Raw genomic sequence first — 20,991 nt, forward strand, 5'->3', positions numbered from 1 at the left:
CCACTTAGCCCAGCATTATTTATGTAGTCACAGTCAATCTGGGCTGTCCATTTGCCCAGTTTGTGTTGCTAAGGTGTTTTTACTGTCTCTTGCACACTGCTTTTCTTATTCAATTTTCTTTGTGCTGGCTTTATAAGCTGAAAATATTTTAATTGGTTATTGGCAGCCACAGGAAATTGAAAAATGTACACTAATTAGCTTTGTCTCTTGATCATTCACATGAATATAGACATTTTAGTCTCCCTAACACTTATAGGGTCAATTTTTCTAATTTCACGCTGAATATATTAATGCGTAGAAATGTTGTGCTCTATTGAATAGGATAAAAATTTCATTTTCTAGGAAGAAAATGACAAGAAAAATGTTGAGTGTCTGGTTTTCTTCAGCCTGACACTGTGTTTGTGCATTTATTAGTTTAGAACCTTTAGAGTTTGGGACAATAGCTTACTTTTTAATAGGCTGTAATGATGTCAGAATGGAAGATGATAAAAAGACATTAATGACTTGATAATCTGTCCTAAAAAAGGCTTCATCAGGCATAAATTTTCAGCAGATATCTGAAGATGAAGTGCACATAGCAACTGAAATGACACTCTTAAGTACTGACCTGAAAACTAAAAGTGTTAGACCAGACTGTCTGCTCACATATTCTGCAACAGAGACTGCATTTATTTGTAGAGTCAGATGGAGCATTTATGTGCCATTCCTGTGAGTCTGATACCACTGAGTTAAGGAAGCAGTTTATACCTGCTGAGGATGCAGTTCAGTTTCTCTGGAAGGAAAAAAGGTTAGTTTGCAAGTAGGTTTCTCTGGTATAGGAGTGAAAGAAGGAGAGTGATGGGTGATGGAAGTTTAAATGCACCAAGATGAGGAGTAGACCAAGTATTTATGCTCCCTGCTGAATAATTCTGGGCAAGACATTTTGCAGAAGTTAAGGTATTTTTTGTCCTTGCAGAGAGAGTGTAGAAGTGTTAGAAAGACTATAGTGCATTGCTTCCTGTCCGTCCTGAAAGTCTTTCAAGTCCACTTGTATGTAATTTGTTGGTGAAGCTTTGTGTACACATTGTTCTGCAAAGTACTGTTTTCTCTGTTTATCTGCTCCAGGTCTTTTCATTACTCAAACCCAAGTATTTTAGTTATTTCTTTGTAGTGATTTATCTGTCTAATAATAAATATTTTGTCTTTATTTTACTTTAACATGAATTCTTGCCTTTAATAACCCACCTCCTGCATTTTGAGTAACTCCCTTTGGCAATATTCCTAGGAAAGACTAGTGACATGGTTTCTGTACAGCTACAATTTAAGTAGACCATATATGTACCAGAGTCAATAAATAAATACACATAGCTGTTTCCCAGAGTCCATAAATAAAGATACCCATGATAGTGGTTGTGTTTCTGAGTTAGACACAATTTGGTTTTGTTCTTTTTTCCTTCCCTGCTATCTCATTTAAAAAAATTAATTGAGAGGTAAACTGCAGGTCCTGACCATGTCTGCCTATTAACAATATCTCATACCTCTTTGGGAAAAATTAGAATCATTATCTCAAAAACTGTGGCCTGATTTTGATTTTGATTTTGATTACACTCCTATCAGTTATGTGGATGTAATATTGCAGATAATTAATGAACATTGCAAATATTTAAAGTTTTAATTTACTCATCTCTCTGTCATTGGGGATTATTTTACAACTTTAAGTGAATTTTTAAAAATCTTATAAATTGATATTAAAGATTTGTTATGAATAAATTAAGTTTGAAGTAATATATTTTATTATTTTAAAAACACTTTCTATTTTAATTGCTAAAGCATAATCACTCTGCAGTGGCATTGGAAAATCAGAATTGCATGAAAGAAGCTAAAAATTAGAAGAGGACTGAAGAGTATTATTTCTGTGAAGATGCAGTAAAAAAAAGAATAATGAAAAGAAGAAAAAGAGGTGTGATAAGAACTAAGAAAGAAAGAAAACAATGGTGCAGGAGGAACATGTCTTGCTTGTGGTTTGCCTGAATTCCTCCCAGGTTTTGTAAGGTGCAGTGATGCTGCTGTAGAGAAAATGTGGAGTGAGAAATACCTTTGCACTAAATGCTTTTGAAACAGGCTTTTGAAAACTGTGCATGGTTGGTTTGTGTGTAGCTCCTGCTGTCTGTGGGAAAAAATTCTCAGGTTTCAAAGAACTTACACCATGTATAGCAAGACTTTGCTCAACATTGTGAAACATCCGTGGCTTGTACAGCTTGGCCATCATACTGGGATCCTTTGCTTCAAACATTACATATATATGGTTGATATAATTGCATAAGGCTCTCATCTTTGTGGGGAGAAATGGAGAGCTTTAATCTGCCTGTCTGCTTATTCTGATGTGAGCATGTAACACTGGTGACATGAATCTGCCAAAGCGCTGAGTGTTTCTTCCCATTGATTCTGAAGGAAGACTGGAGCGATGAATCAGATGTACATGCATGAAGTATAAATATCTACTTTATTTATGTTCAACTAGTCCTTCAAACTGAAAATCCGTTTTAGAAATTAGCTTAGTCCTTAGCCCAAAGGGCTGTATGTTGACAGTCTCAGAAAAAATTTGAAGTCCTGAGTACCTGTCACTTTTAAATTTCTTTCTGCCTTTGCTGTCATTAATTATGTTTTTATTTAAACAGTGGTAACATTTGGGTTTTTTACTTAAACATTAGTAACAATTCATTTTTATCTACTATTTTTTTAACCCCAGAAACTACCTCTTCAGATTGAAGCTTGAGGATCTCTCTCTAATACAGGTATGTTTTATTTCTGTTTCCTTAGCTCCTCTGTATGATGTAGGAAACCAGATGTTTAGAAAATAAAGATATTCATAAGCTTCATAGCTATACATAAATATGCATCTGTTTTTGTCCTTTTTCTGGCCCCTTATTATATAAGTCATATTATCCCTTTTAATTCCAGATTAGCCTTTGTCCCAGGCCATACAGATCTGGTTTTGCCTTACTCTGCTGTGATGTTGTTAGAGTGCATTTTCATAGTCTTCATTATTGCAATTTAAAATTAACTACCTTTAGATTCTGTGTTGTTCCTGTTAATTCATGAAGTAACACTAAACAGTTGAATACAGAAAAGTAAAATGCATTCAGGTAAGACTGTCCTTGTGATTTGTGAAAAAACTTGTGTATGCTTTAATCAGGTTTGCAGACTTTATTTGCCTTCCTGCACTACTAGAAACAAGATATGATGTTAACTTATATTTAATCAAAATTGCAATATTAGTAAATATTCAATTTTATTGCTGGTGTTTAAGGCTGAGCCACACCAATAACTTTTAATATACAGAATTTGGGCTGTCTGCTTTCATCTTCTCTGCCATATTCAATATCCTGGTAAATAATTGAAGTCCTAAAGATTCTTGTTGAGAGGCTGTGCTTAGAGGTCTCTGATGATAGCTGGTGTAGTTTATTCTGCTAATTCACAGATTGAAGTTCATGACTTTCCTCTGGTAGGATACCCATCAGTAGGCCGAATTCACTAATGAGGGAGAAATGTGTAGATTACAGAGGTTTGTAATTGTGCTGACTGATTCAACCAGACACCCTCTCACACCAATGAGCAAAAAAATACAAAATGAGCACAGAAATCCTGCTGTTGATGTTATAGTAGCTTACTGAGTTTCAGTCTTACGCATGTTAAGAATCCTTTTAAACGTCTTCTCAAGTTAGTTTTTGGCAGAGTTTCTTATTCCCTCTTCTGTGTTTTAGCACCACTGGTTTGCCTCTTTATCTTCTAACATTCTCCCACATTTAGAGAATTTGTCTTTATAAATAAAAAGTGTTTGTTTTGTTCTTCTTTCACCAGCATATATTTACGATCCCTACAACACCTAGTATTCAATTTTTTCTCCCTTATTTTCAAGCCTACCATTATGGCTCTGTCATATTTTCTCTTCACAGATCTTTTCTTCCTCATCTTTCCTTCTACTTTCCATACAGTTCTGTTAGAGTGTCCTAGGACAGCCATTATCCAAAAGATTTGTTTCCTTGGATGTGCCAGTTTTGGCATCTCCAAATCAGCTGTGAGGTGACTGAAGCCTTTGTTTTAATTTGTAAGGTGAATTGTTTAGGATTCCCAAACGAGCTAAACAGCACATTCAGATCTTTTCTTGTAATCTGGTATTATGGTTGAAAGAGACAGGAACAAAAGTGGGAAGCAAAGCAAAAGCTGTGTGAAATCCTTGCAAAGCAGAATCATGGAATTTCAGGGGAGAAATAAAGCATGCTGTGGTTTACCTCATTGATACTATTTGTGTTAGTTAGTATTTGGTTGCCAAGGGACTGAGCACTTTGACATTACCTGTATGGACAGAAGAAATTTTCTTTTAGCATTTCTTTTTCTTCATGCAGTTTTTGTCATAGTAATAATGTAAAAAAATCTAGTTTAATTCTTCTACTTATGTTGCTTGATTTGATTTTTTTTTTTTTTAAGGAACCACCTTTTGTAAAAACATGCAGATGTTTCACAAGCTAATAAATAGTGTTTTCAGATCTGGAAGAAAAGGCACACAGTGAAGTGCTAGCTATGAGAAGCTTTCAGCGTAGCTCAATAACAAGACAAAAAGGCTAGAAACAAGACAATCTATACACCTGTTGTTTAATTATCTTAGAAAATAACTCAAGCTCTTGTTTTGCTATTGTGTGTGGGAAGCAGGAGAAAAATTACTGACTTTTTCTCCTTCACAGTAAATACTTCCAGCATGGAAGCAAATTGGAACAATTTGCATCCTCCTTTTCTATGTTTTCAATTAGACTTTTATAACTGTTTGTTTCTTTTGCATTGACACTTTGATTTTTTTTTTTTTTTTGATAAGTGATTCATCAGTTGAATCTCTCTTATTGTACTTTTCTCTCTGGGAAATGAAGGGAATGCCTCAAACTCATTTTTGACTATTGACACACTTCAGTTATTTTGTCTAAGCTTGTTTCCTCATCTTTCATGCCTAAGTGTCTGTTGGACTCTGTTAGTTCGTGCACACACTGCCACTGGGAAGACAATAGGCTTCATGTTACATGTAACAAACTGCAACGGTAATAATCTCATATTTACAGCAAAAGCATATTTGAAAATACTTTGTTTACAAATTTCTATGTATTTTTGGAAATACAGACATTTTATAAATAAAGTGCTCTTTTGGAGTGTTGTCAGGCATTACAAGATTACCAGATATTGTTTTGTAATAGGAAAACTTTCTAAAAAAGAATAAATTAAAATAATGACTCCTTATTTGCAAACACGTATGTCCTATATTTTATAAGTGTATGCCTGAAAAATAGTTTGGAAACACTAGATAATCTTCCTTTAAAAAAAAAAAAAAGAAAAAAATCCCCAACTAAAACCAGACATTCATTTGAAATGCAAGCTATCACAAAAGAAATGCAGAACATGTATTAAAAGGGTACTGTTTCCTCCAGTTTAGGGGAAGTTAATCCCTTGTAAAAGTGGGGTTAGAGTGCTTCCAGAGTGCATCAGACAGGATGTGCGTTTAAACATGAACTGGGGCTGAGCACTGAGACATCATCACCCATTGTGGGTACATCAAAGTTGTCATCCCACATGTCATGGTTCTGTGCTCTGTATTTTATAGGAAGAACATGTTGTTTGAATAAGCAAGTTTCATATGATAATATCTTTAGCAAACCACTATTTGATGTGTCTCAGCAATTTTCTTTGTGTAGAGGAATAAAGAAGAATACAGCAAGTGAAAGCCTTTTAAGCTCTTGATGGAGAAGCCTGAGAGTCAAATTGTTCAAAGCTGACTGTTGGAACAATGCATGCATAATGATTATGGATTAGGGAAGAAGCACTCATTGGGCTGTGGTTGTAGAAGGGCAAATATTTTATCACTCTCTTTAAAGCACTAGTAGGCTGACAGAATGAGAAGGCCTGACTCTGCATGGATTTGTTTTGTGAGCTTTGCTTTGTTATTGCTCACCTCAAGTTACAGTAGAATGACCCATAAAAGCATTGGCCAAGATGAAAGCTGGATTTCCTGAAAACTCTGTTGTATGTCTTAAAATATAAAAGCAGCAATCTAAATAGTAGTTTTAAAATAAATTTATTTTCAAAAATGTACTTAAAAAACCATGATATTGAGCAAAGGTCAGCATTAATAGTGGGGCTTTCATGTTATGTGGTGGATGGCTGCCACAAGTGTCTGTTCTCACCTTTTCTTTTTTCTAAATTTTTTGAAAAGAGAGCTTCTAAATTCAAGCATGTATTTGTGTCTACCTACATGACAAGTTTGCTGATGTGTCTGTAAAGAGTGAAAAGCTAATACATGCTGATTTATAAAAGTCTTTATGCTGCTGTTGCCATAAACAATATGCCAGCCTGCATAATCTTTTCACAAACATCATAGAATGTGTGCATCTTTTCTTCTTCCATAAGGTGAACTTCTTTATAAACTCAGGTTGTCAAGGCATTTACAGGGCACATGCTTCAGTTTGCCTTTCTCTTCTAAATGTTCCTTCTATGAAGTCTATTCGCAGTTTGAGATGCCCAGAATATTGAATATGAACCTATTTCACCTGCTTCTGTATTTACATAACTCTCCACAGGTTTTATTCTCATCCAGAACCTGCACATCTTTCAGTTAGAACAACACATACCTTAAAGTCCATTTCATAAGGCAATTTTAGCCCATAGTTTACTGCAAAATAAAAATTAAATTCTTTATGCAGGCTAAGAAGATCGTAGTTTTATTTTTATGCATTATTCAACTTTAAATTCCGGAATCTTGAGGATTTTGGTTTATAGATGTGTTTGTGTTTATGTGTGCACATGTGTTAAAAAGGCATTCAGGGAATTAAAGGCAAGATTAGAAGTATGAATTTTCTGGAAAAGAAGCTACTTTGGAGTGCAGTTAAAAGTATTTCTGAAGCCAGAGCTAGTCCTTTGTGGCAGTTGTAGATGGACTTGGTGGCTAGTGTATTCCAGTTCTTTTTCTGTGTTCTCATGACTATATTTGTAATTTCCAATTATGTTTTCTGCTTGCCTGATGGTAGTTTCTGACCAAACTTACAACTTTATTGAAGCCAGAAAAGGATGAATTCAGCTAGCAGTGCATAATTTCACATATCTAGTCTTTACCCAAATGACCTCTTTCACATGCAGCTGAAAGCTAGATAAAGCATGTTAGATCCTAAAGCTAGAGAAAACATGTTAGATCACACAAATCCTGATATTCCCTTTATAAAATATTTGTGCAGAAATCAGTTACCAGCAGACAGTGCTTCATTTCTGCTGAAAAAATTTTGTTATTGAAACAGCTGGTGCTCGCAGATGCACCTATATATTAATGAGAAGATGGATTCTATTCGAAAACCATTTAGATCGTATTTGGCCAAGTACTGATTCACTCTGCATTCTGAATTTTCTTTCGATGTGTGGGACTTTGCCTCTTCAGAGGTGTAGTTACATCTATCAGCTAATTGTTTGAGGGTTTTTTCCTCTGTGTGATGTTCTAGGTTCATAAGCAGACCCCTGCTAATAAACTATGTAGAGGGTATGTGAGGCAGCCAATTGGATGTGTGACTCCTCTTCTGCTCATTTCTGCTTGTTATGCATTTACACTTGGCTTCTACCAAATTGGAAGTTGTTAGTCTCCAGAATTTGTAATTTCCTTCAGTATGGTTGAAATTTGTTATGTAAATTTAGAAAGAGGCTCACTGAAGAAAAAGAACGCTGGCAAATAGGCAGAGCATTGCTGCTGCTTTGGCTTATCTGTATGTGTTTGTATTTTCAGAGATGGAGGAAAAGAGCAGAAAAAGAAACCCAGGCAGAGATGTAATTTTTCATTTATTTGCTGTATTTGCCATTATTTTGTGCCAGAACTAAAATACGTGTGCAAGTGTATTTCTAGACAAATGAGTCCATTTATCCAAGAAGCTTAGATTTTTAAATTATCTGTTTGTTGTTTTTTTTTTCTTACCTCTGCTTGTTAGGCTGCATTTCTTGTATGTTTACTGTAATCTTCTGTTCTGTTTTCACAGTAAAGTAGTGAAATAGGTACTAAAACTTTTTCCCTTTCACTGGAATAAAGCTCCTGTTTTCTTTAGATATCAAACATTTGTGGGTTTTGGGTTTGGTTTTTTTTTTAAGATAAACAGGAAGCCTTCATCAAGTGAATATATGAGTGCATTTGTTCTCACGACAAATAGAGGTGATATCAAAAAGTATGCATGTACATTTTACAGCAGATGCTCCTGAAAGAGCTGATTTGGATTTTAGAGTAGTATAATTTCACCCTTTCTGATATTTTCCCCTGGTATTATGTAATGCTAGTCAGCCACAGTGTATTACATGCACAAAAGGTAATTGTGGAAATGTCTTTTCCTAAGAAGGTGAAACTCATTCATGTTTTCACTAAAACGATAAATTGTTACAGTTGCTCAAGACTAATCACCAAGTAGAATCTGCTTGAAAATAGATCAGGCTGCTGCTTTCCAAATCTCTGGACTGCATCGGACCCTGGTGTACTTCAGCTAATTCTGGGCTCAAGCACCATCCTCTGACAGCAGGGTGATACCTATGGAGGGACACAGGCTCTCTTGGACAATCAGCCTCTTTCAGTATAGCCTCTATACTGAGAAAGTTCAGAAATGTTGGGAAACCATAGAAAATGAGAGCAGAATATCTAATATAGAGACTGAAAGCAGGTTGTTTTAATTCTTATATTGTCTTGCCCAGATGGAGAGTTTGGCAGAAGCAGTTGCTGATGGTGAGTTTCAGCTCTTTGGCAACTGGATGGTGTGGTGCTGAGCAATTTAGAAAATAAATGGGATATGCAGTATGCTCTGGGAGATTTTACATCTGCATTACAGTGTCTGCAAACATGTTTATCAATTTTTGCTTACAGACCCTGCTATAGAATTTCATTGTGTGCTCTGGCCTGTAACAACAAATTAGAGTTCCAACCACACTTTGTATACCATGCATGTTCAAAGAGCTAGCTTAAAGACACATTTTCTCAGCCACGGGGGGAATTGTGTTTTCCAGTACTGCAGAGACCTGCTCAACAGTTCTGCAAGGTTAGGTGGGATAGGGCTTTTGGGTAATGATGCATAAAGGAGATGAGTTCATCTTACCCCTGTATGTTAGTGGTCATCAGTACCTGGCATAAGGACGTTGTTTGGTCTGCAATGTCCCCTGCAACTGGTTGTTGAAATAAAAAAAAAAAAAAAACCAAACAAAAAAACTATCAAATTAAGAAGACCAACATTTAAACCTTGAGTAGTAGAAAAATGGTGGAGTAGCCTCATGTTCCCTCACCTCATGGTAGAAAAATTTAAGATACACCCTGAGCTCTAAGGAACCCTTGACCCAGTGATTTAAAGGATGCACCCAACTGCTGAGCCATGGGAAAAACACTTGGCAAAAGTTCTGTTCCCTTCATTCCTAGGGAAGAGGTGTAAAAATTGTCAAGGTTAGGAGACTACTTTTTGCTACTGCAATTAAGGAAAACTCCAGATTTTTAAACTTTTAAGGAAACAAAGCAGCCATGCTGAGGCTGAGACATATGGCACACATGTTGCTAAAACCTAAGTAGAGGGCAGGATTTGAGGAACTTGCTACAAGGACATTAGTTGGTGAGGACTCCGTGCAGGAATGTGAAGAGTGAGGGTCCTGCCCTCCTAAATGGCTCAGGGCACAAAGAGAGGGTTGCTTCCAGTATGTTCCTTGCCTGGTCAACACTACCCAGGCCAGTTTATGGGGTGGATTTTTGCTCCTAAATCTTTGAGAGAGACACTGCTTAGTCATAGCATGGGAAGTTAGTCCTCTTTGGATTGAGAATAGAGGACTAAAGTTGTTTTACTGTGATAGGCTTATCCAACAGTTTGGGATACCTTTTGCCTTCATTTCAGCTGTCACTTTTCTGGTGCCTTTTCCTGCCCCTGTTCTTCAGATCTCTTCTGTTTTGGCATGCATTGTTTTACCCATCCCATATGGTACCTCAATATGATGCTTCTGCTGTCAAGTCTGGGAGTGATAAATCATGTCAAACTATGGAAATCAATTAATTTATTAAAACTGAAAGCTAAATGTCCTTTGAAATGTCTGGGTTTAGACATATATATGAGATTTTTGTATTAAATTATTGGTTTAGCTCTTATGATGGGTTTATTTGAAGGCAGGCAAATCTAGACCCCCACAGACCACAAGCAATTCCCAAATGCTCACTAGAACAAATTGCCCCCTAAAGGACAAAATCTTACCCGTAAGGAAAATAAAAGAAATAACTTTGCAGTTTATGATGTCAGTATTTGACTTAAATAAATGTTCTCAGTTTGCCTGCCTTCAAATCACAGTATTATGTGTTTGTCCGAAAAATGGAACCTGGAGTATGACCTTAGGTGTTTAGGCTCTCTGTCTGGTGGATGGAGATGGCTCTGCACCTAAGCACAGGATCCACTGACGTGTGAGTTCTGAATTTTCTAATCCCCCTGAGGAAAAATGCTGAGTTCCCAGGGAAGACTAATAATCTTCCCAGGGAAGATTAATAAATGCCATCTCTTTTTTTTTTTTTTTTTTAACCATCTCTATTGAATTTGACAATAAGATTTTTTTTCTACATTGCCTATATGCAGCAGGCTTCTGTTGTGAATAAATTGTATATAAAATGTGTGTTAAGCTCTTTCTATAATGGTTTCTAAACTCACCACCAGTATGAACTTGAAGACTGTGGAACCACTATTGTGCATTCTTAAGCAAGGCTGAATTGAATATGGGCTGGTCTGTTATAGAGTTAAACTAGTTATAGGTTTATTTGCTGTATGTTTGCTTTTTTCCCTTTTTTATTTTTTCCCCCTGATTTTAATACTATCTTCTTCAGTCAGTACTTCTGAATTTTACATGTTTGCTCTAGTGCCTGGGAAAACTATTTATTTGCCTCCCCAAATCAGTGATGTGATGTTAGTTGGTATACTGACTTTACAAACAAATTATTAAAATACCAAAAGAAAAGAACAGATCCTTGCAAAGTAATGGAAAATGGGAAATTACAGGGTCTGTATTTGGGCCTGTTCATATATATTGAGATATTTATAGTTATTTATATTGCTGTAAGTATACAACCGTATAGTTCAAAGAAAACAGATTAATAAAAAAGGAGTTTTACTAGAGGTTAATATTTATACCTACAGTTATGTTTATATTCAATTTTGAAAATTACCTCCTTGATGAAAACCTACAGGTCTTTTTCCCAGGGTATAGCTACCGTTGCAGTAATCAGAAATAGTCAGCCACAAAACTGTTTATGTTTTGGTTTAGGTTTTAAACTGTCTGATTTGGTTAGGTTTATTAAAAATCAAATAAAAGACATGAGAAAGTCTCAGAATTTCATATTTATGTGTGTACCCAGGAGAAAGCAACCTTGTGGAAATCAGTTCTAGGAGAAACCAGTTACTGGGTCAGAAGCAAAACAAATTTCTGTTAATTATTAGTTAAATAATAACTTCATTGTGGCATTGGCCATGTTTATGTGCTATGTGATTCAATTTCTTAATACTTTAGTTTCTAAATGAAAACTAAGGTTAGCGTGAGTTTTCAGAATTTTGAAATCACCTTGGAGATAATGTATTTAATTTGTAAATATTTCTGGAGGTGGGATGGCTATGAAGTTGAATCTTTTCCACTATTTTGGAAAAAAAGTACAGATTTATGCTGTTATATTTTTATGACTTTCTGAGCCTTTAAATTGAGCATTTTAAATTACATACAGTGCCTGGTATGTGTACGTGACATTGTTTTCTGTTAATTGCATTTAAATATGAATAACAGAATGAATTCATTCTGAAGCCACACTGAATGGAAAATGTAGTAGCTGCCCAGTATTTTTACATACCCTTGTTTTTAGGGTAGCTGTGGGAATTCTGCTTTTAAGGGTAATCACTCGTAGGCTCTGTGTCTTTGCCTAGATATTTTGGCAATTCTGGGAGTGATTCTGTGCCTCCTCCAACTCATCTCAGGGACCTGAAATGGTGAAAGGTCAAACTGTCCCTAACATTTTCCCCCACCTTTTCCCCACATATATACAAGATAAATATGATATCTAGCAAGAGGAGAGACTTTGGGGGAAGTGGAACTGTGGAAGCTCATCTGCATGAATGTTCAGACTTTTGCACGTATTTTACTTTCCATTGATGAGATGAAACCTTTCTCAGTGAAGCTCTTTCTGACTCCTAGGTGCATGGTTATTTTTGTTACTCATTAGAATTACGCATACTGTTTTTTTCTGAATACCTGGACAGTAAAAATATCTGAATTGTTTTATACTGTCAAAACCATTTGCAGTGGCCTTTTTCTTTTTTTAATTAGGCTAAGACTTATTAATGAAGCTTTTGTAATATGTCAGGACAGGTCTGAAGAAACAATAATTCTTTATGTTCATAGAAGATCAAAAATATGCCATCATATATTTATGAAGACTGCTGTAGGCATGATTCCACAGTCTCTTCTCACACATCTCTCAGTGGTGTTACTTATAGAATATTGTGCTATTCAGCATGAGAAAATAAAGCTGAATGAGTTGTACTTGACAAAACTCTGCAAATGCATTGACAAATTAAATCTGAGTGGAGAATTTCACATGCTAATGTATAAGTAGACAAAATTCTTCATAAACTGACTTTTTTTTTTTTTTGGACATAAAATGGTCCATACTGAAAACAGCAAGGGCATCAGGAGACAGACATGGATACACAATGAGTTTCCAACTAAGAGCAAGCAAAAAAAAAGAAAGATACTAGTGGTGGAAGCAGGGACAAGTGGTCAGGGAGGAATATAGAAACCCCTGTCCAAGCAGGCTGGGGTGGGATGAGGAAATCCAACTCACATGCAGTTGAATACTATGAGGGACGGGAAGAGCAACAAGAACTTTATTTTAAAAGAAACAAATAAGAATCAGCTTCCATCATGTTTCTCTTCAAGTTGTATTCAGATAATTATACTCTAGCTATCCCATACAGGAGGCTGAGAGGTAAATTTGAAACTTGGGAACTGGTGCATGGAAAATCATGTCCACATAATCTGCAAAAGCAGGCTTGCTGCATAAACCAGGGCTATGATTTCACTAAAATTTGTAGTTTCATTGATTTTTCTGCTACATGCCCAGCTATGACACACAAAAGGGAGAATTGCTTTCATTTTCAATTGTAGACGAAGAAAAAAGACAAGTCATTCTTATTTCTATAAAATTACATACAAAAGGTAAGAAGTTATTCATTGCACAATTGCACTTTAATGTAGATGACTTTAAAATAAGGGAATAAAGTAAGTAAAATGTATTATTTGTTTGTATTTGTGAAGAATAAGAAGTATTTGCCAGATTTTTTCAGAACAGCAGGTATATGGGCAATGCAGAACATAACAGAAAGGATAGGGGAGTCCTTGCTGGGAGAACCAGCCATGCATGAACTCCCTGCTGATTCTAAGCAGCCAGTTGAAGAAAAAGTGTCAGGAAACTGGAGGTAGCCTCTAAAAAAATACACAGATTGAATCTGGTTTGTGTTGCAAATCAGAGCCAAATAGATGAAAGAGCTTTAGTCAGTGTAGCCCAGAAAATGGAGTCCTGGAAGATAAAATCTGAGGAGAAAAGAGGATTAAAACCAGTAATTTTTTCAAGAAGAACATCTGGTCTGGCTGAATACACTGCACGAAAAGCAGCCCTTTTTAAAATGACCACAAAATGGTCACAAATCTAGAGTATCTCTGGAAGGCAGCCAACAAGAAAAAACTTAGGAGAAAAAAAAGCCTACCTTATCACCATGCCAGAGAAGACTCATAGAGTTCTGGAGCAATTTGGAGGCAGTGCAAATATATGATGAGCAGATTGAAGGAGGAAGGCCAATGCTGTTTACCAGACTGAAAATGAATGATTTTCAGCCAGCATTTTCACAGATCAGGTGATTGAGACTCTCCAGATGCACATCTCTATGAAGATCTGCAAGTGGCTTTGTGGATCCTGGGTGTAGTCATTCAAGTTTCTTGGCTGAAAGTCTGGTTCAGGTCTACTAGGACTTGAATAAGGCCCAGGGACTCTCTGAAGTTATTCAAACTCCTAAATCTGCAGTCAGGGCAGCATGTTGGTACTGTGCATCTGGGATCACACAGCCCAACACAGCCCCTCTGCTGCCTGTATCTGGCCTCTTAAATGATGCAAGAATTTAGTGCCAAATGTAGGAAAGGGAAAACTGCAGCAAAGAACACCTAAATCAAGTGATTCCTAAATGGCTCCTTCTGCAGTAAAACAATTGTTCATTTTCTTATGTATAATGGGCTTAGTATAGCCAATAAGCCTATGTAGTCTTCTTATGAAGGGCAGGGTGAAGAACACAAATACCAAACTCCATTTTTAGAAGTGTTAAATCTATCTGAATTGAAACCTATTTTTGGGCCACCACAGCCCCAACCCAAAATATAACTGGAATAAAATTAGGATAATTTAATTGGAAAACTGTACTTATCAGTTAATCTCATTCTCAAAAATTCCCTTGATTATGAGATAAAAAAGGTTGGAGATATTTTAGGGAGGTAATAAAAACTTGCTTGGACACAATCCTGCACACTAGGTGAACTTGCTTTAGCAGGGGAGGTGGACTAGATGATCACCAGAGTCCTTTCCAACCCTTCCAATCACCCAATCTTAAGAGATGGCCATGGAAAACATATAATGAATTGGAATAACAGAAGAGATTGACTACATTTTTCTCTCATTCAGAGAAAGCTTTTCATATTACTAATAAACATTTTGGATTTTTTGTGTGAAGTAGAAAATCACAAAGAGGCAAGTGAGAGCTGGAAAGTGAAATAGAATTAATAGTCCAACAGCTAGCATACTGCTTTTGAGTGTAAGAGATTGACTCCTGTCTTTATTTGTCATCCAATTCACAGCATGGATTTGGATCTCTCTCTTCTGCAGCTTGAGTTTCCTAAACAGTAGGATTCAGAAGACACTTTGTTTTTTTCTCATTTTGCAGCTATTTAATTTAAGCTCTGAGAAGCTTTTCTTGGTAAATTTGCAATGAAACTTGAAAATGTTTTTGGGAATGGTTCAAATCTTTCCATAGGCATCATTCCTACTATTGTTGGAAAAATCCTGGCCAGCTTTAATGTATCTGTGTATTACAGGCTTATGGCTTGGAGAGAGAGGAAGCCCATAGGACTTCTCAAATGTGTCTGTGAGATGCTTCTGGGGCCATGGGGAGACGTGCTGTTAGAGCTGGCTAGTGCTGGTTTTGCTGACATTCATGTGGTGTAGCTGAATTTTTGAAACTCTTCAGGTCTCTCATTTTGAATCATGGAGAGATGAATGAGTGGGTGGATTTGGACAGTGCTGCTCTGCTACCCTTACAGCACAGTGCAGACCTTGCTGGTGGTGCTGTAGTGGCTGTGCATGTGTGTAGTGTACTGGAGGTACATTAATCTGGCTAGTACATGGATTGATGGCAGCATTAGCTGTAGGAGCATGGACTTGTAGGCAGGCTGTGCATCAGACTTCCTAATATCATGGGACTGGAGCAGCAGATGTTTATGTTAATTGAGGTGTGTTGAGACATCCTTTACGTGTCTGTGGTTTAGACATTGGTTTAAAATGCCTGTTGAACAGACAGTATAATTGCTGTGTAGAAGTTTATAAATACTGATGTTACTGATTCTGATATTAATGTACTATTATAATAGCCATGAGAATATTGGTTGAGCCCCTTTTCTTACTGGAATTTGTTTTCCCTCCTGTTTTGTTTTCAGAAGAGGATCATAAAAGCAAATTCTGCAGCAGTCTTCAGAGCAGTCAGGCCATATTTAGTATAAGTCACATTAAAAAAGAGTTATCTAAATCTAGGTTTTCTTGTCTTGAAAGTAAATAGACTGTAGCAAGTACCTACAACAATTTTTAGAGGAGTAGAACAACTTCTTTTGTATTTGTCACCTGCTTGATCAGTAGAGATGTCCTTAACATGCTTGAGACCATGAAGAGTGATTAGTTCTTCTGGACAGTGGAAAGCAAGGTCCTCACATGGAGAATGTTTGGTTTCTCATGTAAGTTCTGCTGCAGTTGCTGTCATGAAGGCTAGGACAGTTGGACTGAAAAAGTAGCCTGCTTCTTGGACAAATGACCAGGAGAGTGGCAATGTGTCCCTTTTGTCACCTGAGTATGCATTATGCAGTGCAACCTCTCTGAAAAACTCTTGTAAAGAAAAGAAAACAAAATTGCCACCCTTACAGACTATCTAGGATATATTCTTTATAAACTGATCAATGCTGGGAGTAGGTGTCTGCTTTTAAAAGCATAGCTACTTATGTCTTGATATGCTTTAGTATCTACCTGATAATGACAAGAAACGACAAGAAATTTTTCCAGCACTTTCTTCTTTCAAGAGGCTCTTAGCATTATTTTGCAGGACCTGAGGATCAATACTCTATGAACAGAAGCTTTTCAGCTGTTCCCATGGATAGTAATTATCTTTTAGAAAAGAAGGCATATAATATTGTTCATATGGGTGCATCCTCCTCATATAACTCAGTGGCAAGCCTAACTGTTTGCTGTCTCTACAAATCTTTTTTATTGTAAGTCATTACTTTTTTCAGGTGCAAAGTATGAATCCTCTAATGCCATTTCAGGAATCCCTATCACTGTTGCTTGTACAGGCCTTTTGGTATCATGGTCAACTTTAGTGTAGTCTTATACAAGGAATTCTAGCAGTATTGCTTTCTTGACTTCACAAACTTAATAATGATAAAGATTGTGGTGATAATGATAATGATTACTATTAGTTAAAAAAACCCCTAAAAATATACAACAGTCTCCTTAATTCTTGGCTTCCATGTGTTCCTGTGTGTGGCTAGCACAGGTTTTTCCCACGAGAATTCTTCTTGTGTTTTATAAATAAAGTTTGGATGTTGTTGGAACAGTGTCCCAGAACTTGGACAGTGCAGGCCTGGCCAATCAGGCCTGGGGGAAGGCTTCTGACTGACCAATCTGGGTGACTTTTGAGAACTCTCTATATGATGAAATCAAAACAATAAAGGTCATTCCTTCTTGCCACTGAGAACTGGTGCTTTCATTACTCTGCTAGCTGCTCAACAGCGACATCTGTGTTATAAGACTGAACTATTAATCTAGGTCTAATTTTGCCATTTTAAATTCTGAGACCATAGACAGGACTTCAGTGAAGCACAGAGGACATTTTTTCTGGGCTTTGGAAACAAACAGAGGTCTCAGAAGCTTAACTCTTAGATGAGGGAAAATGTAATACTGAGAAGATGATAATATTACTTGCTGTACTGGCTCTAGATAAGACTCTGTCATAAGATTTATTTTTTGACAAACTGAGAACCATATTGTTGTGAACAGATGTCATAATATGGAGCAGACCAGAGCAGCAAGCTTATTTTAAACACAAAAGAGAAAAGCTTTTGAAAACACTGAGGAAGAGGAGAGCAAACAGTTTGCACTAAAAGTAGGTGGCCAGAAACTACTTTGAAAATGCAGTGTCAATGTGAGCTGGATTGTAGTTTTTTACCAAATTAGTTGTGTTAAAAACAAGTTGTGAAAATAAGATGCTGCTTTGTGTACAGAGCTTTTCAACATGCACATTTAAAAACCCTTATTGGCATTAATTAATGAGAAACCGTGTAGTGTCCTTAGTGTTTGTGTTTGTGTGGAAGGAAGTGCAAGCATGATAAGTATGGAGAAGAGAGTTAATTAGAGTAATGATTGTACCAACGAGGTGATAATGTCAGAAGTCCATACAGCACATACCAGAAACGCATTAAATCTGTGACCTTTTGCTTACTTTTTGCTTGTAGGGGAAACAGAGAATTGGAGTGGAAAAATACAAAACTTCTGTACAATACATATGCCTTGATTTAGATTCAAATTTATTAAACACAAACTTGACCTTTAAAACCTGGGGGTTTTTTTGTTTTGTTTTTTCTTTTTTTTTTTAAAGCAACATCAGATGATGAAAATAATCTTGTAGGGCTTCTCCACACAGATTAACATGTAAACTTAACAACGAGTCAACATAGGCAATATTTATCTATTTGTACCATTCTTCTTTGCATGGTTCAAGGCTTATTATTTCTGTTCAAATATTCAACATTTCTAATGTCAAAGAAAGTTTCAGTAGAGAAATCCTCTTTAACTGATATAATGATATGCAGTGTCTAGCTATACCTGGGCTGAATGTTTCTCCTCTTACATTGCAGTATGATCTTTCCAGTGTTTGAAAGTAGAAAAGTAGAAACCATTAGTAAGAAGATTTCACAGAGCACTAAGTCCCAACCTTAACAAGAATAGTAAAATTAGTGAGAGTGTCATGCAGTGTATGCTAATAGGAGCAAACTTTCCACAGAAGTTTGTAGATTTATTTGTTACTGTGTTTGCTATAGGTCTCTGTTCTTGTCACTTGCTCAACTTCCCTGGTGTGCAAGAAGGCTGTAGAGGGGCACCCATTATTGTTTCAAGGTTGCTTATGAAATTTCCTGCTCAGGTTCTAGACCATTTATTTAATGGAATGATGGCATACAGGTACATCGAGCTGAATTATCAGCTTCACCTCTTATAACAAGGTCTTTATGATACAATGTTCAGACAGCTTGGTTTCAAGTTTAAATTCTGAAGGTTTGAATCACAAAATGTGATGTCCCATATACCTTTTTGACATCAATAAATGGGGAATTTATGGCTCCCTAGATATTTAAGTCCAGAGACAATTTCTCTTTTCTCCTATTCGAAAACTATAATACCCTGACAGTGTGGATGGCAAAGATTAGAGGAATGGTGATGATAGTGCTCAAATGTTAAACGTTTTGTTCAACAGCTGGATAGCCTTTCAGGAGCTGCCACATGCCACTGCCTTCTCTCCTTTCCACTGTTCACTAAAATAACTTGCAACATATGAAAGGTTAACTTGAGGATAAAAAAGTGTATTGATCTTTTTTGCAAACTTCAGTCTTTCATGATAGACTGAAGGTTTGAGCATGTAATCCTGACTTGGGAAAAACTCACATTTGTGTCAAAAGAGGCTTTATAACTGCAGGATCAAGCAGTCTGGATATTCTGGTGCCAGAGGGGCATATAAAGAACAGCCTTATGTTGGATTCCTTTGACTTATCATTTGGCATTTTCAGATTTGTAGAATCCTAAATCTGTTGTTAGATAGTGAACAAGTAGCACTCCAAATGCTGACTTCTTAGTTTTTCTCTATTTTGTTAAGGCTGCATGCATCTTTTTTGTTAAGGCTGCATCCATCCAAAATGATTTTCCTAATTTTGGGTGGCCGAGCCTCATATTTTCCTCAGGTCTAGGAACTTTCTTTAAAAGATCACCAAATATTTTCAAAAAAATTAGGAAATAAAACCTAAATACGATACAAATACGAGGGCTCAGAGGAGGAGCCAGGAATTTGTGGTCAAAAGTAGTAACATTTTGGGCTTAAAGGGAACACTGAAGGGTAGAACTGGGAATAGAGAGGGGAGCCCACCTTTCAACCTACATCTTATTACTAGGCATGAACTCATCCTCTTAAACCAGGATAAATAAAACCACCTGTTTTTGACTAATCATCCTAAAAGGTGAAAAAATAAATGGTAAAAAAGGTAGGAAAAGTCTGTTTGTTTCTATTTATTGAAAAGAGAAAGGGGAAAGAGCTGTGATTTATTTACATGTAGTAGGTAAAATGCACATGCTGATAGAGAAAACCAATCAAACAAAAACCTCAGAAGAATCTAAAACCTCTTAAGAACACTTACTGTTTTAATATTAAATTTAAGAAGAGAATCTGAATTTCAGAGCTCCTAGTGAGGATGGGGCTATCTTCTTGGAAAGTAGTAGTATGGCAGAGCTCCCATGATTTTCAGCTGCTCTTTTCCAGTGCTGTTGCTAGAGATCACAGCACAGTCTGAAAGGCCAAATGCTATGACAGTTTAGAGCTTGGGGGAGAATAAATAACATTGTTTTTTTCTTTACTTATAAGATTCCAAACCCATACCATCACTTTTCTTCTTAAATCTTATCTCCTTGAAGGCATTTTTGCCTCTGCCATTTTGTATAATCCATGTCACCAAATGCAGCTGGAGTGAAAAATGGTATTAAAATAGCTAGTTTCTTTTCAAACAGAGTTACTTCAATTGAAAATCCATTCTGCCAGTTTATAAATCTGCTGTCTCCATGTCTTTGTTCAGACTGAAGTTGGTAAACCACCCTTGGAAGTTTTAGCATTTAAATTTTGAGGTATCTTGCTCTCTCAAGAATGTAGAAGAGGAATAAGGAAATAAAAAATAATGAGAAAGTAAACCCAACTCCAAATAAAGCTTCTGGGCACAATAGAAGAAAAGATTCTCTTAATAAGTTGATGGTGCTGGGTAGCTTTGTAGCGAAGTGTCAATACTGACACAAGGCTGTTATGCAACTGTCCCAAATCTCATTGTTAAATTAAGAAATGTTTTATGGATGGCACTTTTCATCATGTGAGTTGTATTCTATGGAGTTGCATGAACTTGGAGATTCTCAAAATACTGTGCATTTACTATGCTAATGAACAATATATTGATAGTGAATGGTTTTATAAAATACACAACTGTGGAAAGATAAAAACATGGCTTTGAATGTTCTAAAGAAAAATGGATGAGGAAAGTAACTTCGTTTACACTTATTTGCATTTATTTTACATGGTATCACACATGTAATTTCCACCCCTTCTTCTGCATGTTTTGGATTGATTCCCATCTGCTCCCGATGCCGCAATGTTTAAGCAGTGTCTTTCAGGCTGTTCAAGCTGTATTTTCACACATTAACTGTAAGGTGCTGTTTTACATCTGAAGTTACACCATGCCTCAATATATTGTGTTAAACACCCAGCACAGAGGCTGGATAGACACCTGGGAAAATAGTTTTATGCTTTAAATAAACATCTGCAGCTGGCTCTTGGCAAGCTCCTCTGTCATTTTTAC

General features: G+C 36.4%; 1 protein-coding gene across 3 annotated transcripts in view; it reads left to right on the top strand.

Annotated features, from left to right (window-relative positions):
* The window catches only part of SEMA5A (semaphorin 5A), a 231,327-nt gene that overhangs the window by 45,936 nt on the left and 164,400 nt on the right, over positions 1–20,991 (top strand). For all 3 annotated transcript variants that reach the window (XR_014850013.1, XM_085052160.1, XM_085052159.1), the window contains exon 4: positions 2,729–2,774. Coding sequence is in view for 2 of the 3 variants with exons in the window: in XM_085052160.1 (XP_084908286.1) it covers positions 2,729–2,774 (46 nt within the window). In the remaining variant the exon portion in view is untranslated. The remainder of the gene's footprint in view (positions 1–2,728; positions 2,775–20,991) is intronic.

This window comes from Lichenostomus cassidix, chromosome 2, assembly GCF_008360975.1.
Source record: "Lichenostomus cassidix isolate B80296 chromosome 2, HeHo_3.0, whole genome shotgun sequence".
In the NCBI taxonomy this organism is placed as follows: Eukaryota; Metazoa; Chordata; class Aves; order Passeriformes; family Meliphagidae; genus Lichenostomus; species Lichenostomus cassidix.